This window comes from Penicillium citrinum (genome assembly GCF_028827155.1).
Source record: "Penicillium citrinum strain IBT 23319 chromosome Unknown utg000009l:1.0-4274883.0:1.0-4276374.0, whole genome shotgun sequence".
NCBI classification, from domain to species: domain Eukaryota; kingdom Fungi; phylum Ascomycota; class Eurotiomycetes; order Eurotiales; family Aspergillaceae; genus Penicillium; species Penicillium citrinum.
Window position 1 is genome coordinate 3603504 of NW_026622694.1, and position 15664 is coordinate 3619167.

At 46.2% G+C, this 15664-nt stretch overlaps 8 protein-coding genes across 8 annotated transcripts; 3 read left to right on the forward strand and 5 right to left on the reverse strand.

Moving 5' to 3' along the window:
* Positions 1-203: 203 nt before the first annotated feature.
* N7469_010820 (uncharacterized protein) lies at positions 204-494 on the reverse strand (the record flags this gene model as incomplete). The annotated part of the gene is made up of 1 exon (XM_056649725.1): positions 204-494. One exon carries the CDS (start codon positions 492-494, stop codon positions 204-206), a length of 291 nt encoding a protein of 96 aa, XP_056496856.1.
* Positions 495-643: 149 nt separating this feature from the next.
* Positions 644-1839, reverse strand: N7469_010821 (putative ubiquitin-conjugating enzyme; the record flags this gene model as incomplete). Its single annotated transcript, XM_056649726.1, has 4 exons — positions 644-727; positions 782-1569; positions 1633-1727; positions 1778-1839. The coding sequence occupies 4 exons, from the start codon at positions 1837-1839 to the stop codon at positions 644-646; spliced, it is 1029 nt and encodes a 342-aa protein (XP_056496857.1).
* A 308-nt stretch (positions 1840-2147) lies between these two features.
* Positions 2148-3186, reverse strand: N7469_010822 (uncharacterized protein; the record flags this gene model as incomplete). Its single annotated transcript, XM_056649727.1, has 2 exons — positions 2148-2776; positions 2841-3186. 2 exons carry the CDS (start codon positions 3184-3186, stop codon positions 2148-2150), a joined length of 975 nt encoding a protein of 324 aa, XP_056496858.1.
* Positions 3187-4795: 1609 nt separating this feature from the next.
* Positions 4796-6242, forward strand: N7469_010823 (acyl-CoA desaturase; the record flags this gene model as incomplete). Its single annotated transcript, XM_056649728.1, has 4 exons — positions 4796-5049; positions 5124-5544; positions 5598-5684; positions 5748-6242. The coding sequence occupies 4 exons, from the start codon at positions 4796-4798 to the stop codon at positions 6240-6242; spliced, it is 1257 nt and encodes a 418-aa protein (XP_056496859.1).
* A 288-nt stretch (positions 6243-6530) lies between these two features.
* N7469_010824 (uncharacterized protein) lies at positions 6531-7165 on the forward strand (the record flags this gene model as incomplete). The annotated part of the gene is made up of 3 exons (XM_056649729.1): positions 6531-6584; positions 6658-6759; positions 6809-7165. 3 exons carry the CDS (start codon positions 6531-6533, stop codon positions 7163-7165), a joined length of 513 nt encoding a protein of 170 aa, XP_056496860.1.
* Positions 7166-9382: 2217 nt separating this feature from the next.
* Positions 9383-9763, forward strand: N7469_010825 (uncharacterized protein; the record flags this gene model as incomplete). The annotated part of the gene is made up of 1 exon (XM_056649730.1): positions 9383-9763. One exon carries the CDS (start codon positions 9383-9385, stop codon positions 9761-9763), a length of 381 nt encoding a protein of 126 aa, XP_056496861.1.
* A 1665-nt stretch (positions 9764-11428) lies between these two features.
* N7469_010826 (uncharacterized protein) lies at positions 11429-13310 on the reverse strand (the record flags this gene model as incomplete). The annotated part of the gene is made up of 4 exons (XM_056649731.1): positions 11429-11550; positions 11609-12048; positions 12109-12413; positions 12486-13310. 4 exons carry the CDS (start codon positions 13308-13310, stop codon positions 11429-11431), a joined length of 1692 nt encoding a protein of 563 aa, XP_056496862.1.
* Positions 13311-14534: 1224 nt separating this feature from the next.
* N7469_010827 (uncharacterized protein) lies at positions 14535-15462 on the reverse strand (the record flags this gene model as incomplete). The annotated part of the gene is made up of 2 exons (XM_056649732.1): positions 14535-15229; positions 15291-15462. 2 exons carry the CDS (start codon positions 15460-15462, stop codon positions 14535-14537), a joined length of 867 nt encoding a protein of 288 aa, XP_056496863.1.
* Positions 15463-15664: the final 202 nt, after the last annotated feature.

Genomic DNA, 15664 nt, shown 5'->3' on the forward strand with positions numbered 1-15664 from the left:
AACTGGAGCTGAATGATGGTGTTCTTGTCGAAGTAGGTTGCTCATCGGAGCTTTGATCTGTAGACGTAAAAAGAGAGGACGATCGCCGCGGGATGCAAGGATATGATGAAAACGAGCTCGAACTTGAAGTACGCATGAGACCAAGAGCTTTGGTACTAGGACCTCTGGGGGTAGCGTCAAGGTCCATTGCGGATTGTTCTGCTCTAAATATGTTCCCGACTGCGAATGGGTCGTTCGTACTGCAGTGGTGCCTCAGAAGTATCCGTGCCTCGACCAGTGCCACTTTCCAAATCAGAGCGAATGCGCTTCTTTCGACGATATCGACTCCGGGAAGTGAGCCACGAGAGCCAGAGGGGCGGGCGGACTCGACAGCTGCAGTGTTCAGAGCAAGCAAGAGCCACAGCGACAGCACAGAATAGAATGACGATGGGTACCAAGACCAAAGCGATAAGTAATGCAGAGCTCTTGAAATCCAGAGATATAATATTGGACATCTTTGTGAGGGTGGTGTATGCATGGTGAAAGTAGATTTTTTTTTGCCGGGGGAGGCGATTTAGGTCGGTGCAACGGCCATATTGGAAGGGAAGGAACTGTCAACTAGCATTTGCTGGGGATATCTCGAATCTCAAGGCAAACACCTCCATCACTCTTTATGTACGTTCGCCACAGAAGCCATCATCTCCTTCACCGAGTCTAAAGTCGCACTGTCCAGCCGAGAGAATCGGATCTATCAAGAATGTCAACCCACATTTAAAAATTGGAATATCGCAGGGTGCCTTACCATATCGTCGCCGGCCCGAGAAGCGTTTCCGTAGAGCATTGGATCTGAATGACTAGCCTCAATTTCCGTCTGCACTCGGCGTGCCCAAATTCCATCCCAGTGCCAATCCCCGGGGAGTCGAGCCTGCGGACTTCCCCGTTTCAAGTCCCCCGGAGCATGTCCACCCCTGCGATGGGCTTTCCATGCATGCCACGCTCCTGGGTTACCCGCTGCCTCGACGGGTAACGAGTCGAGCACCTCCTCGTCATCAAAGGTCGATCGGATATACTCCAATAATTCAGACACAGGTACAATTTGCCGAGACTGGACGAATTGATCTACAGCAGGCACCTGCGTGACTCGAGGTGTTTCTTGGACCTCTTCGACCTTATTATTATCTTCACTGTCGACTGGTTTATCTGACACGGAATCTGAGTCATGCAAAGTATCTGAGACTTGTCGGTTCTCCGATCCTGTCCCAGTCTGATCTAAATTACCAGCAGCGTTTACACCCTCGTGATTTCCGCTCGCGTTGCGCGATGATGGGCCCGACGCTACATCTTTCCGCGTAGCTCTACCAAACCAATGTGGAAAACCATGCCGAAGACTGAAACCACCTGGGGGTAAACGTTCTTCATCGGTGGCACTGACTGGATTGTCACTTGCCGAGCCGGTACTGAAGGTATAAGTCGTCAATGGGACGATCAGTGGGTGAAAAACATCAGTCGCGAAAGTGACAAGTGGAGGTAAATCGGGATAGACGTCGGGGAAGCGAATTTGGAGACGGAGGACAGCGGACGCATAGGGGCCTAGAGAGATAGATAGCCGGATCAATACTAACGAAAAGCATTCTCAAGAAAAATTAAGCTCACCTGAGCGTACGAAGATGACGCCATTCCAGAGCGTGGGGTCTCCAGGTGCGAGACTCACATATACCCCTGGCGGAGCGGCATGCCGCAGGCTCGCACTGCAAGGTGTCAGGATGAGGCTCCCGAAGTCTGGGAATGTGGTACTTACAATTCCAAATGCAGCTGCTGTCTCCGAACCGAGGGAATGCAAGGCAATGCTGTGGTTGACATGATTTGAGAGAGATGTTGCGAAGGAGAATCCGGGGCTGAATGGGTTTGGCGATCAAAACACTCGTCGCTTATCAGCTTATCATTCCACGCGCAGGTAACCTACCTGGTAGACGAGGGTGTTACACAACCACCTCAAAGTACTAATTATGATTGATTGAGATACGAAATCACTACAGTGACAGATATTATTCTATCTCGTTATTCCTCATATATCCAGGTTTTTGATTCGGCAGTACTTTGGGAACTATCCTAATAGGACTGGATTTGAATGTGTTTGGAGGCAATGTCATCATCTATGGTATATCAATCTAGTATTTATCTACTTGTAAGGCCACTTTTTCCACATCTAGTCCTTGCTTCAACAACCCCAGATGAATCATCCCTTCCCCTACACCCTCATAGACACCACCTGCAATACCTTCAATCCACCAAGCCGCCAAATTTCCAACTGCAGCCCCAACACGCCCTTCGTTAAGCTTGCATACTGCTGAGCCAAAGCTAACACCACTTTTTCCAAGGCCATCCGCAGCATCGAGCGTAGTTGTTACGACACGCTCGGTGATCCGATGAGTTCGTTCGTATTCATATGCTTGCCGAACAAATAGTTTGAAGTAGGGTAGAATCAACCGAATCAATAAAAACAATTGCACAATAATTGACGCCAGAAGTCTATGCAAATAGGACCGGGAGGATGGAAGTTGCTTGGCTCGCGTAGAATTCTCCAGTCGAGCTGGATGCGCCGTTGGGACAGTGGCTATTGACGCTTTTACAGGCTCGGGAAGTCGATGTTGTAACATATGCGACTCTTCAGCACTGAGATCTGGAGGAAGCGCATCAAGTAGATACATCAATGCATTGATGTAGAGAGACCGAGCCAATCGGCCATCAGCTTTCGGTTGCTGAGCCTCATACCCTGCATTTCGAAGAAGATTAAATGCTAAAAGAAACACCATATGAGTGAGCGGTACCTTTTAGTTAGTGTATGCCTGGATTGGTCTCACCTGGTACGACTCGATTCCATCGGAGGCCCGATTCGGTTTCATATTTCACGGGGAGTCCACTTTCTTCCAACGGAGGACTGTCCGAGCCGGATGATCCTGAACCAGAAGTCAATGAATCCAAGTCATCGCTGGCGGTTGATGGTCGCTGGTTTTCTACAGCGGGATTCCCTGACAGTTGGCCATATCGAGAAAGATACGGTTCTGACGAGGATGATAACTCATAGCGCAGACGCCCATTTTGTGGCTCCTCAGTATCAGATCCAGCCCTATGTGACGGGACTAGCCGCAGCAGCCGGCGCCGGATCGATGCTGGAATAGGAAGGAGAGATAGCCCAGAGAACTCCATTATGGGTATGTCGAAATCCACGACGTTGCGAGTGATGGTAAATATCAGTCCTCAACTTGAAAGCGTCATGCTTCAGATCGGAAATTGTAGGAGTATGAAAATCTCCGCGCGATGAGGTGATCCGACAGATAACGGTCCTGCGCCAATTTTTCTTGCATGCGCATGGCCCTTTCACATGCTAGCGTTTGCGCTTCTGATATGCCGATAACGCCAGAGTTGGGATTGATTGGCGTAAATTTAGAGTCGTGGTGGGGCAGAGCCACTTGGAGATTTTTTGATCTAGCGGGTGATCGCTGTGTTCTTTTAGATATCACAGTATGCTTCTTTTGAATCTTGTGAGGCTCTTGTTTGATTTGAAAACTTCTCAAACTTGATATGTACCCCATCACACGACCCGATCAAATCTTGTACAGAGCAGTATCTGACAAAACATGAGTTTGTCCAGGCCACCATAGTAATCAGTGCTTCTCAGGCCAAGTAACGGAATGTATGAAGGTTCGTGGACCTGAATAATAGATATTTTACCTCACTAAGTTTCGACGAGAATTATTCACCTTTTGATGGAAGAATCATGAAGCAACTAAGTCAAACGACATCGTGGTATCATCTGCTAGGGATCATTTAGTGAAAATATTCAGGGCTGCATTATGGTTACGGCAAAGTGAATACAGTGTACGAATTGCCTGGGATTAGCACGATGAATTTTTGAAACCATCGCAGCCCATACTTATCTTTGTCCAGAGTGCATTCGCTATTTCATCAGCTCGGGCATAGTCCGAGACAATGAGGCCGACTAGTACTCGTACGCTGTGATAATACAACGTTGTGTGTTCGTGTTCATTGAACTGAAATATTCTTGAGAGCATTATCGGCATTTACCTGACGTACGCGTTTAGCAAAATGTTGATATTCCTAGGGATCCAGTAGGGGACTGTAGCCTCACGTCGGCAACAGCCATGGTACTAAACATACTGATACTAACTATGAGGACAACCCAAGTATCTGTTTTTTGCTATTTCTACTTCATTCAATATGTCATGAAAACCCAAACCTTCCTTGAGCCTCGCTATGCTTGCCTAACGCAGAATAGACTGATCGCTTGTTGAGGCCGACAATGAAAATCGTAAGCCGGACAAACAAAAGCATGCTGAAGGTAGCCCCAGTGGAGAATTGAGCCAACAAAATGGTGGTCATAAAATCTCGACACTTATTTGAAACTATAGGACATTCTTGAATAGCCTATTGCTGATCGGGTAGGCTATTAATGAAATACCGCCCAAATGTGCTGTCAATGAGAGTCTACCATGGGAAGTATGTGACCCACGGGTAGATTTGGTGAGGCAAACTGCAGACATCCTTCAATCCCAACGACCCAACAAATCCAGACACAATCAAGAATTCACCACGAGTCACTTACACATGAGACCGAGGATGTAAAAGTATTCTAATCATACTCGTAGGGTCATACAATTGTCAATTTATTAGAAAGGGACTATCCCTCAATGTTATAATCATGTTGATGCATATATCTTCCCACATCTTTCATTCTCTTTGCCACAATCAGGCACAGTCTTACCATTAGCTTTCAACTATTTGACTAGCTTTCAAAATGGCAGAAGTCGAGTCCAGGCGCGAGAAACAACATATCACTGAGCAGCCAATTACTCTGAGCAATTGGTATCAGCATGTCAATTGGCTGAGCACAACTCTGATTCTAATTGTGCCCATCTTGGGCTGCATTGCTGTGCCCTTCACGCCTTTGAAGCTTCCCACTGCTATTTGGGCCATTGTGTATTACTTTTGGACTGGTTTGGGTATTACTGCCGGCTATCATCGACTTTGGTCACATCGGTCATATGAGGCGTAAGATCCTTAATTACCCTTCAACCTGTATATTCTATATATAGTCCCTTGCGCTAATAACAACCCCATCCTAGTGGTCTACCCCTTCGAATTTTCCTTGCCTGTGTTGGTGGTGGCTCTGTACAAGGCTCAATCCGATTTTGGAGTGCTAAGCATAGGGCTCACCACCGATGGACAGATACCGTCAAAGACCCTTATAGCGTTCGGAAGGGTCTGATTTACTCACATCTTATGTGGATGGTGTTGAAACAGAACCCAAAAGAGAAAGGTCGAACAGATATCTCGGATCTCAATCATGATCCAGTCGTCGTGTGGCAGCATAAGAACTATGTCTCCTTTATCCTGGTTTTTGGCATCCTATTTCCAATGCTCGTTGCTGGCCTGGGGTGGGGTGACTGGAAGGGTGGCCTGTTGTATTCAGGCATTCTGAGGTTTTTCTTCGTTCAACAAGCCACATTCTGTGTAAATTCCTTGGCCCATTGGCTTGGAGATCAGGTAATCAATTCTATCAAACCAAACAAAAATACTTCTCTGTTAACACTACCTAGCCTTTTGATGACAGAAACTCGCCTCGCGACCACGTCTTTACTGCTCTTGTGACATTAGGAGAGGGCTATCATAACTTTCATCACGAGGTAGATAAATCCCATTTCTTGATTCTCTATTGCATTCTCAAGCTACGTACTGACATTTCGCAGTTCCCCTCTGACTATCGTAACGCCATTGAATGGTGGCAATATGATCCAACTAAATGGTCTATCTGGGTATGGAAACGGCTAGGTCTGGCCTCCAACCTGAAACAGTTTCGTGCCAATGAGATAGAAAAGGGACGTGTTCAACAACTACAAAAGAAAGTTGATCAAAAGCGAGCTCGGCTTGATTGGGGTATTCCATTGGAGCAGCTCCCTGTCATCGCGTGGGATGACTTTGTTGCTGATGCTCAGTCTGGTAAAGCACTTATCGCCATTGCGGGCGTAATCCACGATGTGACCGATTTCATTAAGGAGCATCCTGGCGGAAAGGCCTTAATAAGTTCTGGTATTGGAAAGGATGCGACGGCTCTGTTTAATGGCGGTGTTTACAACCACTCGAATGCTGCTCATAACCTCTTATCGAGCATGCGTGTCGGTGTGATTCGTGGCGGTGGCGAAGTCGAAATCTGGAGAAAGAAAGGATTGAAGGATGACGTCTGAGTTAATAAAAGTCTAATATAGATCGAGCTAGCCTTGCATCCAGGGAATAATGCTAAGGTATTCCAGATTATTCAATTTGTGCCCAGGCAGTAACATCCGAACTAGCCACGCAGATAGGTACGCCCTGTCCATAGCCAAGGCTTTCTTCCGCCTCCGAGGATTTCTCTACATTCAACTATTCTTTCATTGTTGGGATATCCCGAGTTGCCTCTCCCACTAACCACTGCTTCTCTACGGTAAAATCGAATTCTTGAAATATAGCCCTCGAAAGAGTACCCACTTCTAGAAATGCTTGACGAAACCGATATTGTGGCATTTGGCTATCTGCCATTCGATGTCTATGTAAAGTTATAGTCAGACTGATCCAGAAGAATAGCGTACAACCATGGATTCCAGATTATTAACATATGCGTAGGACAAATGGGACCCCAATTCCTCGTTCGCAAAAACTCAACAATTTCGCGCTCTCGTTCATTCCTGGGTTCGGCTTGGCAGAAAGGGCCGCAATGTAACATTGGTAACTTTTTCTTTCTTGATTTTAGCCCATTCTAACTGATACTAATCAGAAATATATGGATGGAGATTATCTATCGTCTGAGGAAATTCCTCACTATATGTCCCAAGATTTCATGACCGTTGAGGAACGTGCAAAAGATGGTCAGTCAGGAAAAGTGATTTGGATCCGGACGTGGTACGGACAGAAGAACGACCCAGCAAGTCAGACTGCTGCAAACGCCGGATATGACCGTCTACGCTCCATCCTTGAGTACAATGATCTGTTTGATTGTCTCGATGAAGATACTTTCTTTGAAAATGAAGATGAATTTGGACAAGAAGTTACAAATGCTGAGTTTGTCAATGGAATTGCCTGCGCCACGCCCGGATCTGTAACGTCGTACATGATCAGGGCCTTGATGCACTAAGCCAGGTACGTTGGATGGTTTATCGAAGCGCGATTGGCCTGAGGAAATTTATAGGTGCATCCGCAACCTAGATATGAGCCAGTGTATGATGGTCGTTGTCGCTGATCGGAAAACCTGCGAAGAGGGCTGGGTGTTGTTTTTGGCTGTGAATGAGAGGGGAGAGGTTCTTCCTTTTCGGGTCCGTAGAGCGCTGACTACGCAGCTCAGGTAATGTACGACTACTTAAATGGACAATGTCTGGGCGAGAATAGTTCGGGCCCTAGCAAGGATATCGAATATTACATGCGTGGGGGTGATGGGTGGGCTTGACGATGCTGCTTTTCCAAATGCCCGGCATTTAATTTTGACCCATAATATCTGCATCTAGTAGAGTGATTGATTCCTAGCAAAAGTATTGGAATAATCAATGTTTTTGTAATAAAATGGAAACACCAGAATTTGCTGTGGAGAAAAGGGATACTAGATCATATAATCAGCTTTTGGAATACATGTAAGACAGTCTTTCTCTGCCCAGCAGAGTTCTGCTGTCGAATTGGGGCTTAGCTCTGACAGATAGTGTAGTTATGAATACACTTTAGTAATATCATTACGTTCATCACTATATGTCGGCTCATAGACCTTACACAGGTTTACTTCTACTACTACACACAGTATCGTCGTTTCACTTCATGCATCCACTCCTATTTAGTAGGTCTACTTTGTATAAACCTCGATATGTGATTGTACTAGTATTATTGCAAAGCTGTTTACCAGTGAAAAGTACGGTTTCATTCAAGGCTATAAACTTGAGTTAAGATTACCACTAACATTTGAGGTCTTTCTCCAAAGTTCACCCATGTGCGTGGTGCTTCGCATAGTTTTTTTATGGTACGCTGGGTCCTTTTCTGATGGTATTATGATATTGTGTTAAGAAACGGCAACTCGGAATTCTTTGCACTTCGGCTAGTTGACATGGGGTTCCCAGATTCGATCTATTGTTCCCCAAACCAAACCAGTGGGTGTTCCTTAAAAGAGTCTCAGGCACATATACTTAGTACTTCAGGCCCTCCAACCCCGCAATGCAAGCCTCGGCAAGCTCCGAGCACTCAAATGTTGTAAGACATTTTCTTTGAATACGAGGACTCAGCCCCAGATGCCCCAGTATAGACCGTATGTCTCACTACTCAGTAGAATATTCAAGTTCCTCGTATTCGGCTGCCTCGGCTAGTAAATCACAATTGAATTGTAGGCCTCAAGTGATAGTCGAACTTTTTTCTAACTAGGCATTCCTATTTAGAGCTATTTCAATTCTACTCGGATTTATATGGTCCAGATATTCTAAGAAGATCAAATTCAAGGATCATTATTTGGTTCGTTATTTGCTAAACTCTCTCAAAGATGATTTCTCATCGGGCTTGGCGAGTCATGGGAGGCTTCAAGCGGTGTGCCTTGAGAGATGCTGCTACTTCCTGAACGATCCTTCATTTGATGGATTCCTAATTCCAAGGCTGTTGTATGTCTGATGAACATTAGGTTTATGCATTTCAGCCGTATTACTATGCACGATGGCTTTTGTTTTTGGAGTGTAATTTGAGACACGAGATCGTGCCATGATGTAGCAATGCATGGAACTGAATTATAGATCTTCGTAAACCTAACTGACTACCAGAAACCTTGTCATTGGTTAGACACTGGTCTTTCAAAATTAGGTCTGCTCTATAGTCTATAATACTAGTATATGACGTGTATGCTTGTTTCGCGCCTCTCGCTTGCATAGTCCTTCTTCTGGCCTGTTTCTTTTTTAATATTAAGTTTATTGGAAAAACGACAGTGATTTCTAAATTCCTTTTTCCAAGTTTCTCCACACTATCAAACTCTCGACTTCTTTCGTAAGGTGCGTGAGGCCCCCAGAAAATGGCTGCAAGGCACTTTTCTATTTACAAATTCATTGCCTTTCTAAGACCTATGACTCTGGGAGACATCATGAGACCAAGCCACCACACGAGTGTGAGATCCGGAAGCAAAGGTGGCCTAGAATCGTGGCAGGCTGATGTAACGAATTTAACACGAATGTAATGGCAAGGTCAGGATCATAGATCGCTGCCCTTCAAAGGTATAAAAGCCTGCTTCCATCTCGCGATATTTCATGAGATATCCATCCACAAAACTCATTCAAAATCAATCGAATATAAGTCATTCCAAAAGCTCACTTCTCATCCATCAATTTATTCAAACAAAATGAAGTACACCGTCGCTGCCTCCCTTCTTCTCGCGGCCACTGCCGTCGCTGTCCCTCTCGAGGCCCGGGCAGCCCCAGATGTCCGCTTCGCTCTCTCTAACGACCAGAGTGGTGCATACGCCGGTGTCACCTTCTCTGCCGATGGAACCGACAAGAGGATTCGCACCCTTTTCGGGTCTACCTCTGTTGGCTCTTCTGGGCACATCCTCGCCTCTTCTGGTCAGCTTACCCAAGTCACCGGCGGCACTAGCTGTGTGCTGAAGTACAACGGGGTCACTGCTACCCTGAACGCTGATCGCACCTACATTGACCTCGATGGAAACCCGGCCAAGGCTACCGCTGTCAACTTGGACAATGCTGTCATCAACTGCCACGCTTAGGCAACCCTTTGAACGACGTACTAGAAGGTCTCTGGATTTTGCGTGCATTTAAAGTTTTAATCTAGTCTCTCCTTTTATGATGATATTTCAAAGCTATACATTTTGTTCCTAGTATGAGTGATATAATGCAAATTTGATATTGATAAACCTGAGTTGCGTCATATAATATACCTCAGCCCTATGCTATGTGGCTTCGCAATCGCTCGTACATACACTAAAGCCCATTCACTTATGACTCGTAGTTATTCCTTTCATGAGTGTTACTTGGCTTTGATTAAGGGATTGCGAAATTAATCCTTGATCGACAACTTGGATCAGAACCGTAGATTTGTAGGTCAGAACTACTATGCATGGAGTTTGCTCTTGATCGGTAGAAACCACTTGGGGACTTCATTCTCGTGGCCGTTTCAGACTACACGCATTGATCATTGATCCCTAGCTAAAGCACTGTTGTGGAATGGAGATGAACCAGCTACTATTGAAACAAGCCCATTCGCGGAGGGTTCCAAGGTAACAAACAAGCCCTACTTTATCAGCTGATAAGGTAGTGAACAGGCCGAACACTAGCGGCTATCGGCTTGCCGAGCCCCACCACGGTCCATCGTTTGGAATGCAGAAATTTTAATTTTTCACTTGCCTTGATATCAGGCAAGATAAAAAAATGATGTGCAAAAAGAAATCTCCGATAGGGGGAATCGAACCCCCGGCTGCCGTGTGAGAGACGGCGATGTTAGCCACTACACCATATCGGACGGGTACGGTGGAACTTGTTCAGGCTTAGTGAATCACAGTTCTGGCTTAGTGTAGTCGGTCACTTTGCGCTCCTGTGCGTGGTAGTATATAATCCTCGATACCCCCCTTCCCACCGACTCCTCGTCGTCTTCCCTTTTCGCCCATACCCTGGTCCTTGCAGTGGAGGTATTGTTGCTATTGATCTGGATCACCGAGCTCCTGAGCTCCGCCACCCCCTTTTCACTGCGTGTGACTCATCAGCTCCGCAGTTTTGTGCCGGCAATCCTGCGCTGCCTTCTCTTGTCCGGCCGTCTCCTGTCCTTACTTTCTTTTAATATATCTTCATATTTGCTCTTACTATTAACGTAATAGGCACAGTCTCGGATATGGGATCTTTTTTAAAGGGGATATCTGTTCTACGCTCGATATTCGAGTGACAAAACTTCCGATGGCCCTCACGTAGCTGAGATAATTGCACATATTGGGCTGCCGCCGAAAGACATGTATCGAGACAGCTTTTATGCGACAGACTCCTTTGATAGTGAAGGTATGTAAAGTCCTTGTTCCGAAGGGCTTTTGCTCATTCAAATTTAGACAACGGGAAAGGAGCCAACCAGGTCTCATCGATATCTTTAGAGAAGCTTGATGGAAATCTGGAAGGTACACAGAAACCTTTTCTCGAATTCATACGCAAGATACTCAGATGACGAACTAAGGAAAGAGAGTCGGCAAGGGATCTTTATCGGATCCTTGGTTGCAGTCTGCGTAACGTGAAAGCCATTCTGGCGGTTTGGGTCGATAGAAAGCATGAGCGGTTTGAAAATAGTATGAATATTGATAAGAATAACTAGCTATTCATGTAGAGCTAATAATGAAGAACGAATGATATCGAAAGCCTAGCGCAGAAAACACAGAGCTAGATAGAGAGCCACATCATGGGTCATCTGTGAGGACGAATTGATGAATCTCCTTGTTTTTTCCGTCCAGAATTTTCACCGAGGAGAACGAGTTCTGAAAAACAGCCCGCCAAAGTTTGGGTGAGGGGTCATCTCCGTCTAGTAAGACATAAGTCAGAATAGAGAGCGAGAGAGAAAGAATGACTAGAGTACTTACTGTATGGACGCGGTTCCGTTGTCCGACAATCAATGATAATCCAGTCAAGCAAGAGCTTGTCCTGGATCCAAGACGAATAAATTCCCTCTTTCATGAACCGCTCACAGTGTTCATTCAGCCTATCTCCTTCGCGCAGTAATTCAATCCCCCATTTCATCGCACCAAAGCAAAAGTCGATTCGTCCACTTCCACGAGGCGACCACTCACTTTTGACGTCCATAGCATACCCGAGAACTCCGGCGGATGCACGGTAAAATTCATCTTGATACACAGCTTCAGGGTTCCGAACGACAGCACCAGGACCAAGAGTCGGAAGCGTTCTAGTCGAAAGGTTTCGAGGTGAAAACTTCCCCAGGATGTCTTTAGCCAGATCTTCAATGGTGGGATACGTTTTCTGTGGAAATGGGCGAATAAATTTGGTGAATTTACGTTCAACATACCTAAAGTTGATCAGCAATTCATCAAGTAGAAAATGGTGACAAGAGAGCTCTCATACTTACATAGCATGGAGCCGAGTAGGAAAGACGCAAACTATGTCATTGCACTCAAGATCACGCGGCTCAGAATGGAGCCATCCTCTCTCATAACATGTCTTGATTCCTTCATCTTGGAGGTCACGGGTAATCCACCCTTCGGCTAACACCTTGCGAAGAGTAAACACAACTTGTTCTGAAAGCTCAGTAGGCAAAGATCGCCTGAAGGGTGATAGCCACACCGATTGCATCGCCTCCTGATCATCAAGAGCAGACTGAACATGGTCTTCATTTAGCTCCGCGGAGTGATACTTCAGTTCATTGCGGTAAATCTGATCTAGTCATTAGCATAGGTGAATCAACCATAACCAAAGGAGAGGATATAAGTATTTGCGTGTTTGTACCTCAAGCAGCATATACAGGATCCCAAACACCGCCCCTGGATGTCCGTTCGTCAGTTCGCAGATTCTCGTCCGGGCCGTCTCGCTCAGGCGAAGCTTTGGCATTCCGCCTCCGTCGGTGAAACGCGAAATCATGTCACTAAGTTCATCGCGATCGTAGAAAAGCGCAATATTTGGAGAGCCTTCAAGAGGAGATTTCGTAATCGAGACTCTCTGTGCAGCGGTAAGTGAGGCAACTGGGCTGGCGTCTGCTGGGTGATATACTGGTCCAGCGCCTGGACTACCGTATAACGCAAGAATGCATATTCTGGGCCCGTAGCCGCTTCCAGGGAATTGCCAACTCTGTCTCTTGATTATTCCATACCAAAGCGATCGGTCGGGATACGACATCTGGCCTTCGTCCAGGATGAGGAGGTATTCACCACTCCTAACGAATTCCGAATCCTCAAACTCAGAGTAATCCTGCCTTCCTTTTTCTCTGATCTTGCACTCATAGCTTTTGCCGTCGCATTCCCAAGTTTCGAATATAACGACTGGAATGAGTCGCCCGTTGATCTTATTGTGCTGGTAATGACGCCGGAGAAGTTGACCTAGCGTGGTTTTCCCTGATGCCGGAGTTCCTCGTACAAGAACCACGCGTTCCTTCTCCAGAAGTTGCTCCAGTTTCTTCACAGTGCTAGTTCGCGGTGAAACTTGTTGACGATCTATGGAATCCCTTTTGTTAGTATAACGAGTGGAGAAGGGTTTAGCGTGGACCTTACCCATAATGCCGGAATGATGGGTTGTGGTTGTCCAACCCAACAGGTTGAGGATGGCTTGCAAGATCATGTTGACAAAATTCGAAAAAATAATACTCGGCAGGAAGGCAAGTGAAAGGTAAAGGGAAGGTGGCAGGCAGGCAGTTAACTTCATTGTCATACAGTGACATAGATAGTCACGTGGCCGCCAAACACTTCACCTACACCTGAGGCGGCACACCTTTGTTGTCTTAACCATCAGGATTTCCAGATAGAAAGCGTAAAAAGCACAGTTCAAAGGTAAAGTGGTTCGCAAAGGAAGGCAAATACTGGTCAGGTTCTTTTAAATACTCTATTAGCACTTATAATAGAAGTACTATTCTCTAGATCTGATGCTCAACGAATAAAAAGCAGTTTCCATCTCAACTAATCCAACTTAGGTTTAGCGCCACATATATCATCCCAGGTAAGAAGACGTCAGCGTGGAAACAACATGGTTTTCCGTCCTTAAAGTCCACGGCATATCGTGGAAGTTCCACCAGATCCCCCATTTACGCCATATCAGACGGGTACAGTGAAGCTTAATCTAGTTTAGATTATCACTCTTCCGGTTTAGCGCCGTTGGTCGCTCTGCGCTCCCGTGCCTCGTAGTATATAATCCTCGACCTTCCCCTCTCCATCCACCGTCTCGATCTGTTGCCTTTTCGCCCCCTGTCCCTGGTTATTGCAGCTGAGGTATTTTTGCTATAGATTCAGATCACCGAGACCTCGAGCTCTGCCACCCCCTTTCGCCCTGCGTGAGCCTCGTCGGCTTTGTGATCCCGTGACGCCAACATACGGCGCTCTGCCCTCCCTCATCTGGCCTTAGCCTTCGTAGCCCTGTCCGCAGCATGTAGTATGACGTTGCCTATCCTGGTACCGACTTGCAGTCTCACCGTCCCGAATGTCGAATGGCCGGCCGGTAGTTGACCGTCGGCCTATACCGGCGCGTGTTCGAGTTACGCTCTTCGATGCAATCGCCGCAACAATCTATCTGCCTTGCGGCCGACACACCCCACAAAAGCCTCGGTGGCTTTAGCTGGGACCACTCCTGGTATGGAAGCGAAGAATTAGCAGCCGACCAGAACTGTGTCAGCTGCTAATTACTCATCCTACTACGGGTTACCAGCTTCATATCTTGATAGAATACATAGAAATTGAATTCATTCAGCCTAAGAGATAAGAGAAAATCAACTTTGAATATAAGGAGAAAATTAACTTTGAGCATGGTCCCAATTTTTGTTGCAGTAACCGATGGTCATGTAAATGAGTTAGTTCACTCCTCCACCTCGATCCCTTCGCTATTCGATACATTCGGTGTCGCATTTTTCACATACATGGCGGTGTCGTCAATGAAACGCCGGGCTACGCCTTGTGCAATACCTTTCTCGGTGAAAAATGATGGATTGTGGTCATCGTACAGTTGTTCGAGATCGAATCCTTGGCTCAGAGCGATATCTGTAGCTTGACGGACCGCGGCTCGGAGCTTGGGATCTTTTAATGTGGACTCTTGCCAATTACCATATCTCTTCAGGGCTTCGTCTCGCGGACCGAGAAGATCCAGTCCATGGATCAGATGAGGCTTGGATAATGACTTCCAGACAGATGGTGCACCTGATTTCGAAGATAAATTTGGTGCAAGAATAGGGTCACCTGAAGGTTGTGCCGCCATGAAATTTATATTAATGGGGGCGGATGTGTAAGGCGGAGGATTTGTTCCCTTAGAGCGGGATTCTCCTAATCTCTCTTGCATCCCTAATTCAGTACTTCTAGCTCCTACCGGGATGCTGGTTCCAGCTTTGGCGCTCTCTGTATCAGAACTGGACTCCCAAGTACCTGAATTCTCCGCAGCCGAAACGGATTCGTCGTATAGCTGGAGCCTATACTCCACGACAACTTGTTCGGTCTTTTGATTTTCAGATGTTTCATCTTCCTTTGCATAGAAGACATCGGGATCGGTGCTTCGTTCCGCTAAAATTTCAAGGGCATTGAAAGTCTACACACATTCTTAGTGATAATCTTATAAAGGAACTGTGGTTGCGAACTGCCGCATTGATGACGACCTCACTGTCGTCTGTGGCTTCTTCCGTCCCAGGCGACGGATTATCAGGATTTTCATCTCCGAAATTCTCCCGCAAATATTTTGAGAGATCTGCTTTGGTCACTCGCGATTCAAACAGATGTTTGCGAGATCCGGTTTTCATTTTGACTTCATTCGGTCGGTACTGCTGAGTCAGTTAGATTGAAGAATAGTTAGTTAACAGGGCGAGCAGAGACTCAAACTCTGTTGCAAACATTGAACACTTCCCTTGCCAATAATCCTGCGTTGATATTTGAATCTCAATCCGCAGAATCCAACGACGCACGGACCCTAAACAGTCGATATCAAAATCACAACAACCTTCA